This window comes from Cricetulus griseus, chromosome 4 (assembly GCF_003668045.3).
Source record: "Cricetulus griseus strain 17A/GY chromosome 4, alternate assembly CriGri-PICRH-1.0, whole genome shotgun sequence".
NCBI classification, from domain to species: Eukaryota; Metazoa; Chordata; class Mammalia; order Rodentia; family Cricetidae; genus Cricetulus; species Cricetulus griseus.
In genome coordinates this window covers 81369889-81382199 of record NC_048597.1, presented here as the reverse complement: position 1 = coordinate 81382199, position 12311 = coordinate 81369889, and the positions used below count along the sequence as shown (strand labels likewise).

The following is a 12311-nucleotide window of genomic DNA, read 5'->3' as shown; positions in this document are numbered from 1 at the left end:
CTTGGGGACGAAGAGGAGGATCTCTGTGAGTTTGAGGCCAGCCTAGTCTACAAAGCGAGTTCCAGGATAGGTTCCAAAGCAACACAGAGAAACCCTATCTCGGAAAAAAAAAAAAAAAAGGAAAAAAAATTAAGATTGTTTCTGATGTATCCCATGAAGACCTGAGTTTGGTTACCAGCATACATGTAAAAAGCTGAGCTCCACATGGAGCCATGGCTTGGTGGTTAAGAGCACACACTGCTCTTGCAGAGGACTTGAGTAAGATTCCTAGCCCCCACGTCCAGAGGCTCACAACCGCCTGTAACTCCAGCTCTGGAGGAATCTAACTTGTCTGACCTCTGCCAGCACATGTACACACACACACATATATTTAATTAAAAATAAAATCTCGCCAGATGGTTGGAGTGCATGTCTTTAATTCTAGCACTCAGGAGGCAGAGGCAGTTGAATCTGAGTTCGAAACCAACCTGGTCTACAAAGTGAGTTTGAGGCCAGCCCCAGGGCTACACAGAGAAACCGTGTGTGTGTGTGTGTGTGTGTGTGTGTGTGTGTGTGTGTGTGTGTGTGTAACAAAAACAAAAACACAACGAAAAAGAGATGTGGTTATGTGTCAAGCTGACTAGGCCTGGACTTGTGATTGCTAGTCTTGATTGCCAATTGGACTATATCTGGAACCAAGTAGCTGGGTACACCTGTGAGGGATTTTCTTGATTGAATCACATTAGCTGGGATTAAAGGCATGCAATACCACAACCAGCCTGATACCTTTTTATTTATTTATTTATTTATTTATTTATTTATTTATTTATTTATTGTAATTTTGGTTTTTTGAGACAGGGTTTCTCTGTGTAGCTTTGGAGCCTGTCCTGGAACTCACTCTGTAGACCAATCTGGCCTCGAACTCACAGAGATCCTCCTGCCTCTGCCTGCCGAGTCCTGGGACTAAAGGTGTGTGCCACCATCGCTCGGCTATTTTATTTTATTTATTTTTAAATTTTATGTGCATAGATGTCTTGCTTGCATGTGTATCTGTATGAGGGTGTTGGATCCCCTGGTACTAGAGTTAGAGACAGTTGTGAGCCACCATGTGGGTACTGGGAATTGATCCCAGGTCCTCTGGAAGAGCAGCCATTGCTTTTAACCACTGAGCCATCTCTCCAACCCCCACCAACCAGGTGTCTTAAAATTCCTTGCCAAGTAGTGCCTTACCCATACATAGAGTATTGCTATAAACATTTGTCAACAGCCTGCAGAATAACAAAAAAGAACAATGAAACAATGTTACTAATAGTTGCATGTAAATGATACTATTGTGATTTCTAAAATAAAGTTCTTGGGAAGAAATTGACATTTTGAAAATTTTTAAGTTATATTTATCTTTCTGTGTGTATATCTTTCTGTGTGGGCATGCTTGTGCCAAGCCATGTGTGTGGAGGTCAGAGGACAACTTTCAGGAGCTGACCCTCTCTCTCCTTCCACTGTGTGGGTCCTGGGGATTAAATTTAGGTCATATTGGTGAACTTGGAGGCCTTCACCTGTTTAATCAGCTCATGGGCCCCCAAATTGAAACCTTAACACCATGTCAGAGACTGAGACCTGTTTACTCAAAGCAATGGTTCTTAACCTTCCTAATTCTGTGACACTTTAATACAGTTCCTCATGTTGTGGTGACCCCAACCATAAAATTATTTTCTTTGCTACTCTATAACTGTGATCTTGCTACTGTTATGAATCATAATATAAATACCTGCATTTTCCAATGGTCCTAGGAGACCCCTGTGAAAGGGTTGTTGCACCCTCACAGGTTGAGAACTGCTGATTTAGGGAGGATGGAAAGAAGGCTGGAGTCAGTTTGCACATTATCTTGCTACCATGTGCATCAGGACAAGTAGATGAAACTAGCTGAGTCCTATCTATCCTTAAAGAGATAGTGTTCCCTAGGCAGAAAAGCAGCAGTAACTAAATCACATCCTGCTCTTCCACAAACTAGAGGCTATTAAGCCCCAAATTAACTTAATTTGTTTATATTCATGCCTTTAGGTAGGAGGCACAGCTCCCACTCCTTCTGAGAAAGGGGGATCTTTGTCACATTATCTCTATTTGTTTCTACTTTTGCACAACTGGGGTAAAGGTCAGCACTTCAGATCTTAGTAGGAAGATAGATCTGGTGGGGCTTGGTGGTGCATTCCTGTCATTCCCGGAGGCAATCAATGTTTGAGATCATCCTTGGCTACATAGCAAATTCAAGGCCAGCCTGTGCTATTTGAGGCTGTTCCTACAACATTATGAACATTCACTTATTGATAACATTTAGTTTAAGGAGTCATTTAGAGCAAGGTCCCAAAGGCCTGTTGGAAGAACAGGATAAATAAATGAAGGGTCGAAGCTTCAGCTGGGCATTAATGGAGGTCATAGACAACTTGTGGAAGTTGGTTTTCTTGTTCCACAGTGTGGACCCCAGAGTTCAAACTCAGAATGGCCAGGCTCTTTTATCTGCTGAGCCACCTTTCAGGGTCCCACCTAGTTTCTGGAGGCAGGGTCTTTCATTGAACTGGACCTCACTGATTGAGTCAGCCAGCCCCAGGGATCCTCTTGTCTGCTTCCCAGGTGCTGGGATGGTAGCAGTTGCTACTGCTCGCTCTCAGGCCTCATTTGTTCCGTGGGAAGCACTTTGCCAAGTGATCCATCTCCCAAACCTCTTCTGTTTTGTTTTCCATTGGGATCTCATGTAGCCTCAGCTGGCCTTGAATGGTTATTTCAGTTAATTAGATGAACAGCTGACAATGTTTCTGTGATGGGACTGAGTATGGGAGAGAGTTTAGAATATACACTTTAGACCTATTTTGCTGAAGGAGAAAGAAATTCAAATTCACTAAGAGTCATAGGAGACTCTCTGGTCTACGGCTGAAAGCCATGTTCAAGTTTGCTAATCAAGGAAGGGTTGGGCGATGGTGGCACATGCCTTTAATCCCAGCACTCAGGAGGCAGAGGTAGGCAGATCTCTGAGACCAGCCTGGTCTACAAGAGCTAGTTGCAGAACAGCCAGTGCAACACAGAGAAACTCTGTCTTGAAAAACCAAACAACAACAACAAAAGGTAGGGTGGGGCTGAGAATGTGACTCAGTGGGTAGGGAGCTTGTCTGGCATGAAGGAACCCGAGGAGTGCACAAAATCAGGCCTGATGGTGTACTTTTTTTTTGTATTCCCCACACTCAGGAGATGGAGGTGGAAAATTTAATAGTTTGAGGATATCCTCAGCTACATACTGAGTTCTAGGCCAGTCTAGACTACATGAGATCTTGTCTCAAAGACAAGAAGGAAGGGGAGATACTTCAGTCAGTAGATTGCATGCCCTGCAAGCATAAGGATGATTCCAGGCACCTGCAGGAAACACTGGTGTGGCAGTCCACATCTGGAATTCCTGTGGAGGGAGGGTAGAGATAAGGGCCTCTGGGGCTTGCTGGCCAGCCTGTCGAGGTGAATCACTAAGTTTCAGGTTCAGTGAGAGATCGTCTGAGAATTGAGGTCGGGAGTGATTGGGAAAGACAGTCAGTGAATGTCTGACTATGTCCTCCAGTTGTGTGTGTACACGTGTGTAGCAGCATACAGAAATACATGCACAGCAAACAAAGATGTTCACTAGCTTCCACAGAGGGCAGTCTTCTCTTTGAAGCAGGGTATGGCAGGGCACTGTTAGGATTCTCTAACTAACTAAAGTCAGCGGGCTCCGGGTTAATGAGCAGAGGGAAAGGCTCCCAGTAGCCTCCAGGAGGCACAGTTGTGACTCAGGGCTTGAGATAATCAGGCAAAGAAAGGTCCAGGCACCCGGGCAGGTAGAACACAAGGAGGTGGAACAATCCAAGATTCCTGGGTCAGGAACAGCTAGAGAAAAGACAAAACACCAGTGAGCTGAGATGGGTGGGGAGCCAGGGGGTGGGAGGTGGGGGTGGGAGTGACTTCGAAAAGAGGGAAGTGCACAGAGTTGGGGGTGGGGAGAGAGGAAGAAGGTAAAATTGGAGACAGAACGACAAACAGGCAAGAAGAGAGGTGCAGGGGGTTGGGAGGGGAGAGAGAGCCACAGAGAGGGAAAGAGGGAGGCCTGTGGGGAGGAGAGAGAGATAAAGAGAGAAAGAGAGAGAGAGAGAGAGAGAGAGAGAGAGAGAGAGAGAGAGATTGGTATGAGGAGGGAATGAATATTCTGGTACATGGCAGAATACTGACCAGATTGCCAGAAGAAAGGGGGTTACTTGGGCCATTGGACACACATTGTTTTGTGTGTGTGTGTGTGTGTGTGTGTGTGATCCCCCACCTTCTTTTTTTCTTGAGACAGTCTCTGGCATGTGCTGCCATGGGGCTCCCCCGTTCACTGAGGCTAGCTAGCCAATAAGCCCCAGAGATCCTACTGTCTTTCCCTCTCCATGGCTAGGATCACTCAAACTCACCAGCACACCTTGTCCTTGAGGCTGGAGATGCTGAACAGTTAAGAACACTTGTTGTGGGGCTGGAGAAATGGCTCAGTGGTTAGAGTACCTTCTGGTGTTCCAGAAGACCCAGAATTCAATTCCCAGAACCCACATGGCAGCTCACAAGTGTCTGTGACTACTGTTCCAGGGGCTTTGACACCATTACACAGTCTTCACACTAATGCACTAAAATAAAATTAAATAAATTATGTACACAAAAGAGTATTTGTTGCTCTTCCAGAGGACCTGAGTTCAGTTCCCAGTACCCTCACATGGTAGTTCACAACCACTCGTTTCAGATCCAGCACCCTCTGATGTACATATAAACACACATGCAAAACACTCATATGTAGATTAAAAAATATCTAAAACCCCCACAAGACTCAGTTTTTCATGCTTGCACAACAAACACTTTATCAATGGAGCTATCATACCAACCCTCATCAAAGACTCTTAAATGGATTTATTCTGACCTAGGGTCTCAATCTCAATGACAGCTGCCTAGAAAATGAGACAGAGCTAGCGTCTGGATTAACTGTTGCTCATATACTGTTCCTTTTCTTAGACAATTCACTACAGCTATTTGAAACTCTGGGCTGCACAGGGTCATAGAAACAAAACAAACCACTAGGGTAAGGCCAGGTGGGTTGTGGTACAGGCTGGTAATCAGGAAGCTGAGGCAGGAGGATCACAAGTTCGAGGCCAGCTTGGTCTAAAAATGAGCCTCTGTCTCCAAAGAGGGTGGCTAAGTGCTGTGGGTAACAGGGCTAAGGAAGCCACATAAACTCTGTCTATGAAAAGAATTAGGTTCATATCAGATGTGAGTTAGGTAAACATACCCAGCCTTTTCAAGAACGTTTTATTTCCTCTCTAGAATGTGTTACCATAGAGATGGGTTTGCTTGCTGGGGAAAACACAGCTTTTACTTTTTTACCTGCCTGCCTCTCTAGGGGCGCACACGCGCGCGGGGTGTGTGTGTTTCACCCGAAGGCAGGGAATCGCAAATCCCACTGCTTACCTTCCTAGGTTAGTTTAATTGCATGCAGGTCCCTAACCACAAAACCACACACCTCTCCAGTTTACATCACTCATCTAGTTTAGCTGGTCCATATGCCTCACTTCCTGAGGGTCTAGCCACTTTGTCAATCGAATACACCAGTTGCACAGGGCACACCCGATCATTGTGGAAAGTCCTCTCTTGGAACTTGCAGGATCTAAACGTTATTTTCTCAAAAATGATATCGCGTGCCCGTGGGCGCACGCGCGCAAGGTGCTTGGGGTTTCACACAATCCTCTGGCTTCCATCAGGAAAAAGTCCGACTCTAGAAAAATAATTCGATTTCCCAAATCGTTGCACAAGCAAATCAGTTCGTTCCGAGATTGTGGCTAAGAAGTGCTCCGCGAGCGGGATGTCTGTTTCAAGAATCTCCACGGGCTGCAGAAACCTAGTAGCTCCCTGAACCTTCGCGTGCGCGCCCAGGACGAACGCTGTCGGCGTAGCGCCGTGCTCCTCGGGCGCGCGCACGCATGCACGCACGCAAGCGCGGGGCCGCGCAGGGCCGGGCCGGCACGGCGACGGGCGCGCGCAGCTCGGGAGGCGGCGGCGGAAGCAGCGAGGGCGGCGGGCGTCCGGCTGCGAGCGCGGCGGCTCCGGGCTGGCGGCCAGGGGCGGCTCCGGGCGGCGGCGCAGCCGAGCGCTCCGTCCTGCGGCTCCAGCCCGCGGCTCCCGTCCGACGCCTGCGCCGCTCACTCGGCGTCCCGGCTCGGACCCCGGCACCCCAGCCCGTGGCCGTAACCTTGAGGCGGCGGCGGGGCCGGGCCGGGCCGGCTGGGGGCGGCGGCGCTGGATCCAAGGCCGGCCGGCCGCTGGCGGGAGATGTCGAACCCCGGGACGCGTAGGAACGGCTCTAGCATCAAGATCCGTCTGACAGGTAGGCACTACAGGGCCGCGGCCCTCGCGCCCCCAGGCGGTCCCAGGGACCTCGAGGACTCCCACCCCGCCGCACCGGCCGTTGTCCCGGGACCGCCGCACCCCCCACGGCGTGCGCCCCTCGCTCCCTTTCCCGGCCCCGCCCCCCCGGCTGCTCTGCAGGCGCCGCCCCCGCCGCCCAGTACCCTCCCTCTGCATCAGGCCCCACCCCCGGCCATCAGGCCCCGCCCGCTGCGGCAGCCCCGCCCTCTTGCATCTAGCCCCGCCCCTATTGATCCGCAGATCCTCCCCCTTTCGTAACCAGGTTCAGCCCTCGACTGTTCTGCAGACTCCCGCCCCCTCCCCCCACAGGCTCCACCTCTTTACTTTGTAGCCTTGGTGCCCCGCCCTCTGGCTCCTCCCTCTGCATTATTCCCCGCCTGCTAATTTCTCTGCAGTTGGTTTTTTCTGCTTCAAGCCCTACTTGCTGTTCATCCTTCTGTCGGGCTCCACCCCCAACCCCCGCTGATCCTCGGTAGGTACTGCCTCCGGCTCCTCCCTCTTTATCAGGTCCTCCCCTCACCGTTCACACTCTGCCCACACCTACCGTCATTTGCATATGGGCCCCGCCCCCTAACTGCCTCCCTCTGCCCCTAACCTTACCCCTCTGCTTCAGGTCCCGCCCCCTAGCTCCCCTCTCCAGGACCATCCCCTAGCTCTCCTTTCTGCCCTACCCCTACCCTCAGCTGCATAGAGGTCCCGCCCCTCGGGGTCCCCCACCGGCTCTCTTGTGACCCTCTCTATATCCTGCCCCAGGCACCCTCTGTCCCACATCTGCCCCTCCCTGCTCTTCTCCAGGCCTTGTGCCTGGCTCCCTCAGCTCCACACCCACTTTCAACTTCATGTAGGTCCCGCCCCCTCGCTGCACCTTTTGCTCTTCCCACCCTCACCTCAGATTTTCATCATCCATTTCTTCACTCACCATCCTCCTACCTGCTATCCCTCTCTAGTCCCACACCTTACTACCCTCCCACCTGTCTGCTGTCTTTTTCCCTTGTAGCTTCTCATCTCTTCGCCTCCTTTCTTCCTTCACCACTGTGTTCTCTGACCTTCTCACTTCTCCCTCCTGGTATCCCGAGAATCGCCCCCCCCCCCCCCACTGGCCTGCTTTGATCCTCTCTTTGCTCTCCTACCTCCTCACTCCCTCCCCATCTCCATCTTTCTAGGGGCCTTCCCCCCTCTTGGCCCCGCCCCCTCCGCTGCCCAAGCCCCTCCCCTTGTTTCTGTCTGATCCCGCCCTCGATTATCTTTCAGTCCCGCCCCCTCGCTTCTGTCTTACAGCCTCCACCCTTGAGTCGCAAATTCCTCAAGCCTGTCTGGGACCAAACGTCTGTCTCCCAGACTTGTTCTCACTCCCCCCCACCTCTTCAATGGTCCAGACCTCTCCAGTCTAGTCCACTTCCGTTCTCCCTGAGGCCTGGCCACTTAGCACTGCAGAGTCCCGGTCTTCGGTTCCTACCTCCTCTGCAGTGCCTTCGCCAACATCCCCCTCAGTGCCACATGCTTGAGTCCCTGTTGTGGCGCGATCCCCCACTCCCACACAAGCTGAGCTGTGGCAGCTGCTCCAGCACAGGTTCCTTGTTCCACTCCGAGTCTTCAGAGGAATTTTCAGGTTTCCTAGGTGCTCTGTAGTGCCACCTTCAAGGGTGAGCGCAAAGCTTGCTCTGGGTCTGACAGCAACAGTATTGTTTGCATAGAGGGAGAGGCGAGCTCTCTGTCATAGCTGCCCCACTTCATGGGTCCAGAGTCTGGACCACTGCCCCTGGTTTCCTCTTCCTTTCTCCCTCTCCTTTTCCTGCAGAGACCTTACCAGTTTGAATCCATCTCTAAAGCTGCATGGCAGGGCTGGCATAGGGCCTGCTCTGGGGCTTTCTAGCTCAGAAAAGGAAATAAACACTAAGTCTAAGGCCTTTCAGGGATTTCCCTGGATTTTTCTGTTCTGAGGCAGTGTGGTCAGAACTAAGGCTCTCTGCTTGTCCTTTTGGACTGAGCCTTTGGGTAAGGGCTGTGATCATGGTGGTATCTTCCCTGCCACGGTGGAAATTCTTGGAAAGTTTGTAGCCGATGAGTGTTCTGTTTAAGAAAAGATTGACATTTTTTTCTCTGGTGATGTCAGGTCAGATAATGATTTTTGAACTAGAACCCAGACCCTGGTCTTGTTGGACATCTTTGCCCCTGGACAAACAGCAGGTGACTGGAGAGAACTCTCACTGGGTGAATGTAGTGTATGACACTGTGTTGGCTGTTACTTTAGAAAGTTAGATTCTTTGCCAGTCATCCTTGTGAAAGTTTGCTCACTGGCACTGGGCCCTGATTTTAGTGATAATCCACATTGGTTTCAGCCTTCCTGTTAAATTGATGGACTTGGGGAGTTTTAGTCGAAATGAGATCAGTGGCGTTTGTGTCAGCTGTCTATTAACAGATCCTAGAGAACCAGGAAAGGGAGGCTTTCCCGGTCTGATTTTGGTGTTGAAGACTGAGGAGGCTCCAGAGTTTTTGGGTGGCCTTTGATGGGAAGGACCAGGGATGGGTGTCATCAATTGGTCTGAAAGAAGCTCTGAGTGTGCTCATAGGATTGGGAGTTGGTGGCAATATGTGGTGACAACTGTGTGAAAATCTTGGAGCCAGCCATTTTATTGAAGATGAGGTAGGTTTTGCCTTCATCTTTATACTGTTACAGGAAATGAGAATGGTGGGTAGCAATCTCTCTAAAGTTAAATATTGTTATGGTGTTTCAGCATTTATTATGTATTTGTATTTTGGGAAAATGACTTTTTAAAAATGAGAGCTATTGGGACTGGGGAGATGGCTCAGTCAGGAAAGTGCTTGACTGGCAAGCATAGGACTTGAGCTGGACCCCCAGCACCCACTGAAAAATTGAATGTGGCTGGCAGTGGTAGCTGGAGCCTCAATAGGTGAAAGGCCCGGTCTCAAAAAATAAGTGGATGGCTCCTGAGGAACAGCACCTGATATTAACCTCTGGCCTGCGTGCACACTTACGTGTCCCTGAATGTACACAAACCTGAATACATAAATAGAATTAAAAAAAAAAAAAAGAGGGCTGTTGTAACCTTGCAATGAAAAACACAGAACATCACACAGGCACTGGAGTGGTTAATGAGCATTGAGAACTTTGGGGTCTACAGTTGGCTTTGGGGAACAGAGCCTGTCAGATCAAGGTGCTTGGATCAGCCAGACTAGCAGTTCCTGACGTGCAGCCAATTAATTACCTTCTAGGGTCTTAGTTTCCTCTTTTTGATGAGACTTCAGCCCTGTAATAAACATCTGATCTCCTACACGATCCATCAGTGTGTAACCCTTACTTCCCATTGCCATTGGCCTGTGTGTAGGCTTTCTGTTCTCAACCCTGAGACTCAGAAATTTGTGTTAAAGGGTAGCACTTTTGTTTGATGTGTGTCAAGCCTTAATTTGGTGCATTGATTGCATTTATGCTTTCTTTTTCTTTCCATGGGAGGCCCCCCTCCCTTTTTCTTTTTTTTCTTTTCTTTTTTTTTTTTTTTTTTTTTGGTTGCGGACTACACGTCAAAATGCTGTGGAAAGCTGCTCTTTGCAGTAGAAAATAATGCCCAAGTTTCTGTGTTAAAGTTAATATAATTTTAATGAATGTCCTTGTGGTATTTAGTAGGAACTGTTTCATGAGGTTTAGGGTCATTAATGTGTGCAAAATCTAGTAGTCTGATCAGAGAGAATTATCTCGTAGACATCTTAGAATTCACTAGAGAATGCAACCTTTTTGGAAATTTGGATTCATTGAAAGAACTGTGCTCCTGTGAAGTCCACCAGTGAACTTCACGTACTTACTTAGGACACTTGGATCCGAAAGTGAACCCCGGGCACTTTGGACAAATGGAAACTGAGTTCCATGCTGTGCTTCAAAAAATTTAATTTGTCTCTGCTGCTAATCAGTTGCCTCAGCTTGTTTTGTGTCTGTTTTTAATCTTTTTAAAACAACTTTTTCTTTTTAGATTTAGTTACTTTATGTGTATTAGGATTTTGCATGCATGTGTGTATGTACATCATATGTGTGCCTGGAACCCTCGAAGGTCAGAAGAGGGTATCAAATCCTCTGGGACTAGAATTAACTCTTTTGAGCCTCTGTGGTGTTGGTAGGAAATGAACTTGGAGCCTCTGCCCTTAACCACTGAACTATCTTTCCAATCCTGCATTTGTATCTTGAGCTCACCTGGCCCTCTTTGTGTTTTCTTGCTTTTTTGGAGCCAAGACTGTTGTATGAAGAGAAGTTATAATTGCAAGTAGAGGGAGGAAATTGATCTGGCGTGCTGTGTCTGGACCATTTTTCAAGTTGGTGTAGGTACAGCCAGGCCTCGCTTGCATCTCACCGTTTGCATGATGCAAATTGGAGTGAAGTAGTTGTAGTCATAGTTGCTCGTTTAGCCATTCATAGTTTGGTGGCCTAGTTGACACAGAGTAGGTCAGTGGATTGTAAGAAAGATTAAGGGAACCATTAGGAGTACTGACAGTCAGTTTGTTCCAGTTGAGATCCCAAGACCAAGGATTTTGATAGCTTAAAGCTGCCACCTCCTCACTTGCAAGTACACTTTCCTTAGGGTGGGTCCTCTTAACTTGAGGAAGCTACAGGAAAAGTTGTGTATGCAGGATATACTTTCATATACTTTATTCCTGTCTGTATTTTTAAGTGATTGTGCATCCACATCAAAATAGATTTCCTTTTCTTGGGTGGGTGTGTTCATGTGGTGTGTGTGCAACATGTGTGTGTGGAGAGCAGAGGTCAACATCTGGTGTTCTCTCCAGTCAATTTCCACTTTATTTTTTGAGACTGGGTCTTTCACTGAACCTGGAGCTGCTGATTCCACTGGACTTGCTGGCCAGCCAGGGACCGTGTCTCCTCACCATCCCCTCCTGGGGCCCAGCACTAGGATAGCCGGGGCCCTAAGTTAGAGTTTGTGCATGTGTGTGTGTGAGAGAGAGAGAAAGAGAGAGATGGGGGGAGGGGAAGGGGGAGAGGGAGGGAGGAAAGAAGAGGAGAGAGAAGAGAACAGACACACAGACACACAGACGTATCAGTGCTTCTTGTTTTGCAGCCATCATTGGCATTTTCCTTCTCTTGTGTGAATTTTCACCTTCTGAGCTCAGTGCCATCCTGGAGGCGGGTACTTGTCCAGTCTTTTCTCCAGGACTAAAAAGGAAAGGGACACCACCACCACTGTACTGTTTCAGCATTACCACAAGGGTCAGTTAACTAGGCTGACTTATATAACACGCTTGGGCACTGGTTAAAAGTTAAAATAGCCAAATTATAATTCAGCCCACACCCCAGCAAAATAAATCTATCTTCACAATGCTCTTGGTTTTCTGGTAGAGAAAAACCCAACTTTCAGGATTCTTTCCTGGGCCAAATTCTTTGTAATTTCAAAACAATGTTGAAAGTTAAATTCTTTTAAAACAAATGTAGAACTTTAAAAAATCTGTTTCCATCACTAACCTTTTAAACCCTGGCTGGTGAGTGGTTTTGTAGGTGAGTTTTATTTAGAGAAAGCCACAGCTTGCACTTGCTTGTAGCCCTAGTGCTCTTTGTTGTTCTCTCCCTGAGAGTCCCTGAGGTTCCTGAAGTCCCTGAGGTCACTCCACTCCAAAAGACAGAGCCCAGCACCTGCTCACATTAGAATTACTGTTGCATCTCCAGACTTAATCCACTTAGATATTTAAGCAAATCGAACTATTTCTACATTTGTGGGTTAACAGGGGTGGGGCGGGTGGGGGCTCTTTACTGTCTTAAAACAAGGCTTAAGTAATGGACTTTTGGGGCTACACCCCATCTGCAGTTCCAGCAGTGGGCACCTCCATTGCTATTGACAGGAATTCTAATTGGCTGAGGA

The 12311-nt window shown here is 48.4% G+C and overlaps 1 protein-coding gene across 3 annotated transcripts in view; it reads left to right on the top strand.

Annotated features, from left to right (window-relative positions):
* Positions 1-6074: 6074 nt before the first annotated feature.
* Positions 6075-12311, top strand: part of Smurf1 (SMAD specific E3 ubiquitin protein ligase 1) — a 90561-nt gene continuing 84324 nt past the window's right edge. For 2 of the 3 annotated variants that reach the window (XM_027413618.2, XM_027413617.2), the window contains exon 1: positions 6075-6394. In XM_027413618.2, the coding sequence (XP_027269419.1) occupies positions 6340-6394 (55 nt within the window). In that variant the 5' untranslated portion in view covers positions 6075-6339. The remainder of the gene's footprint in view (positions 6395-12311) is intronic. The other variant, XM_027413616.2, reaches the window with a different exon arrangement.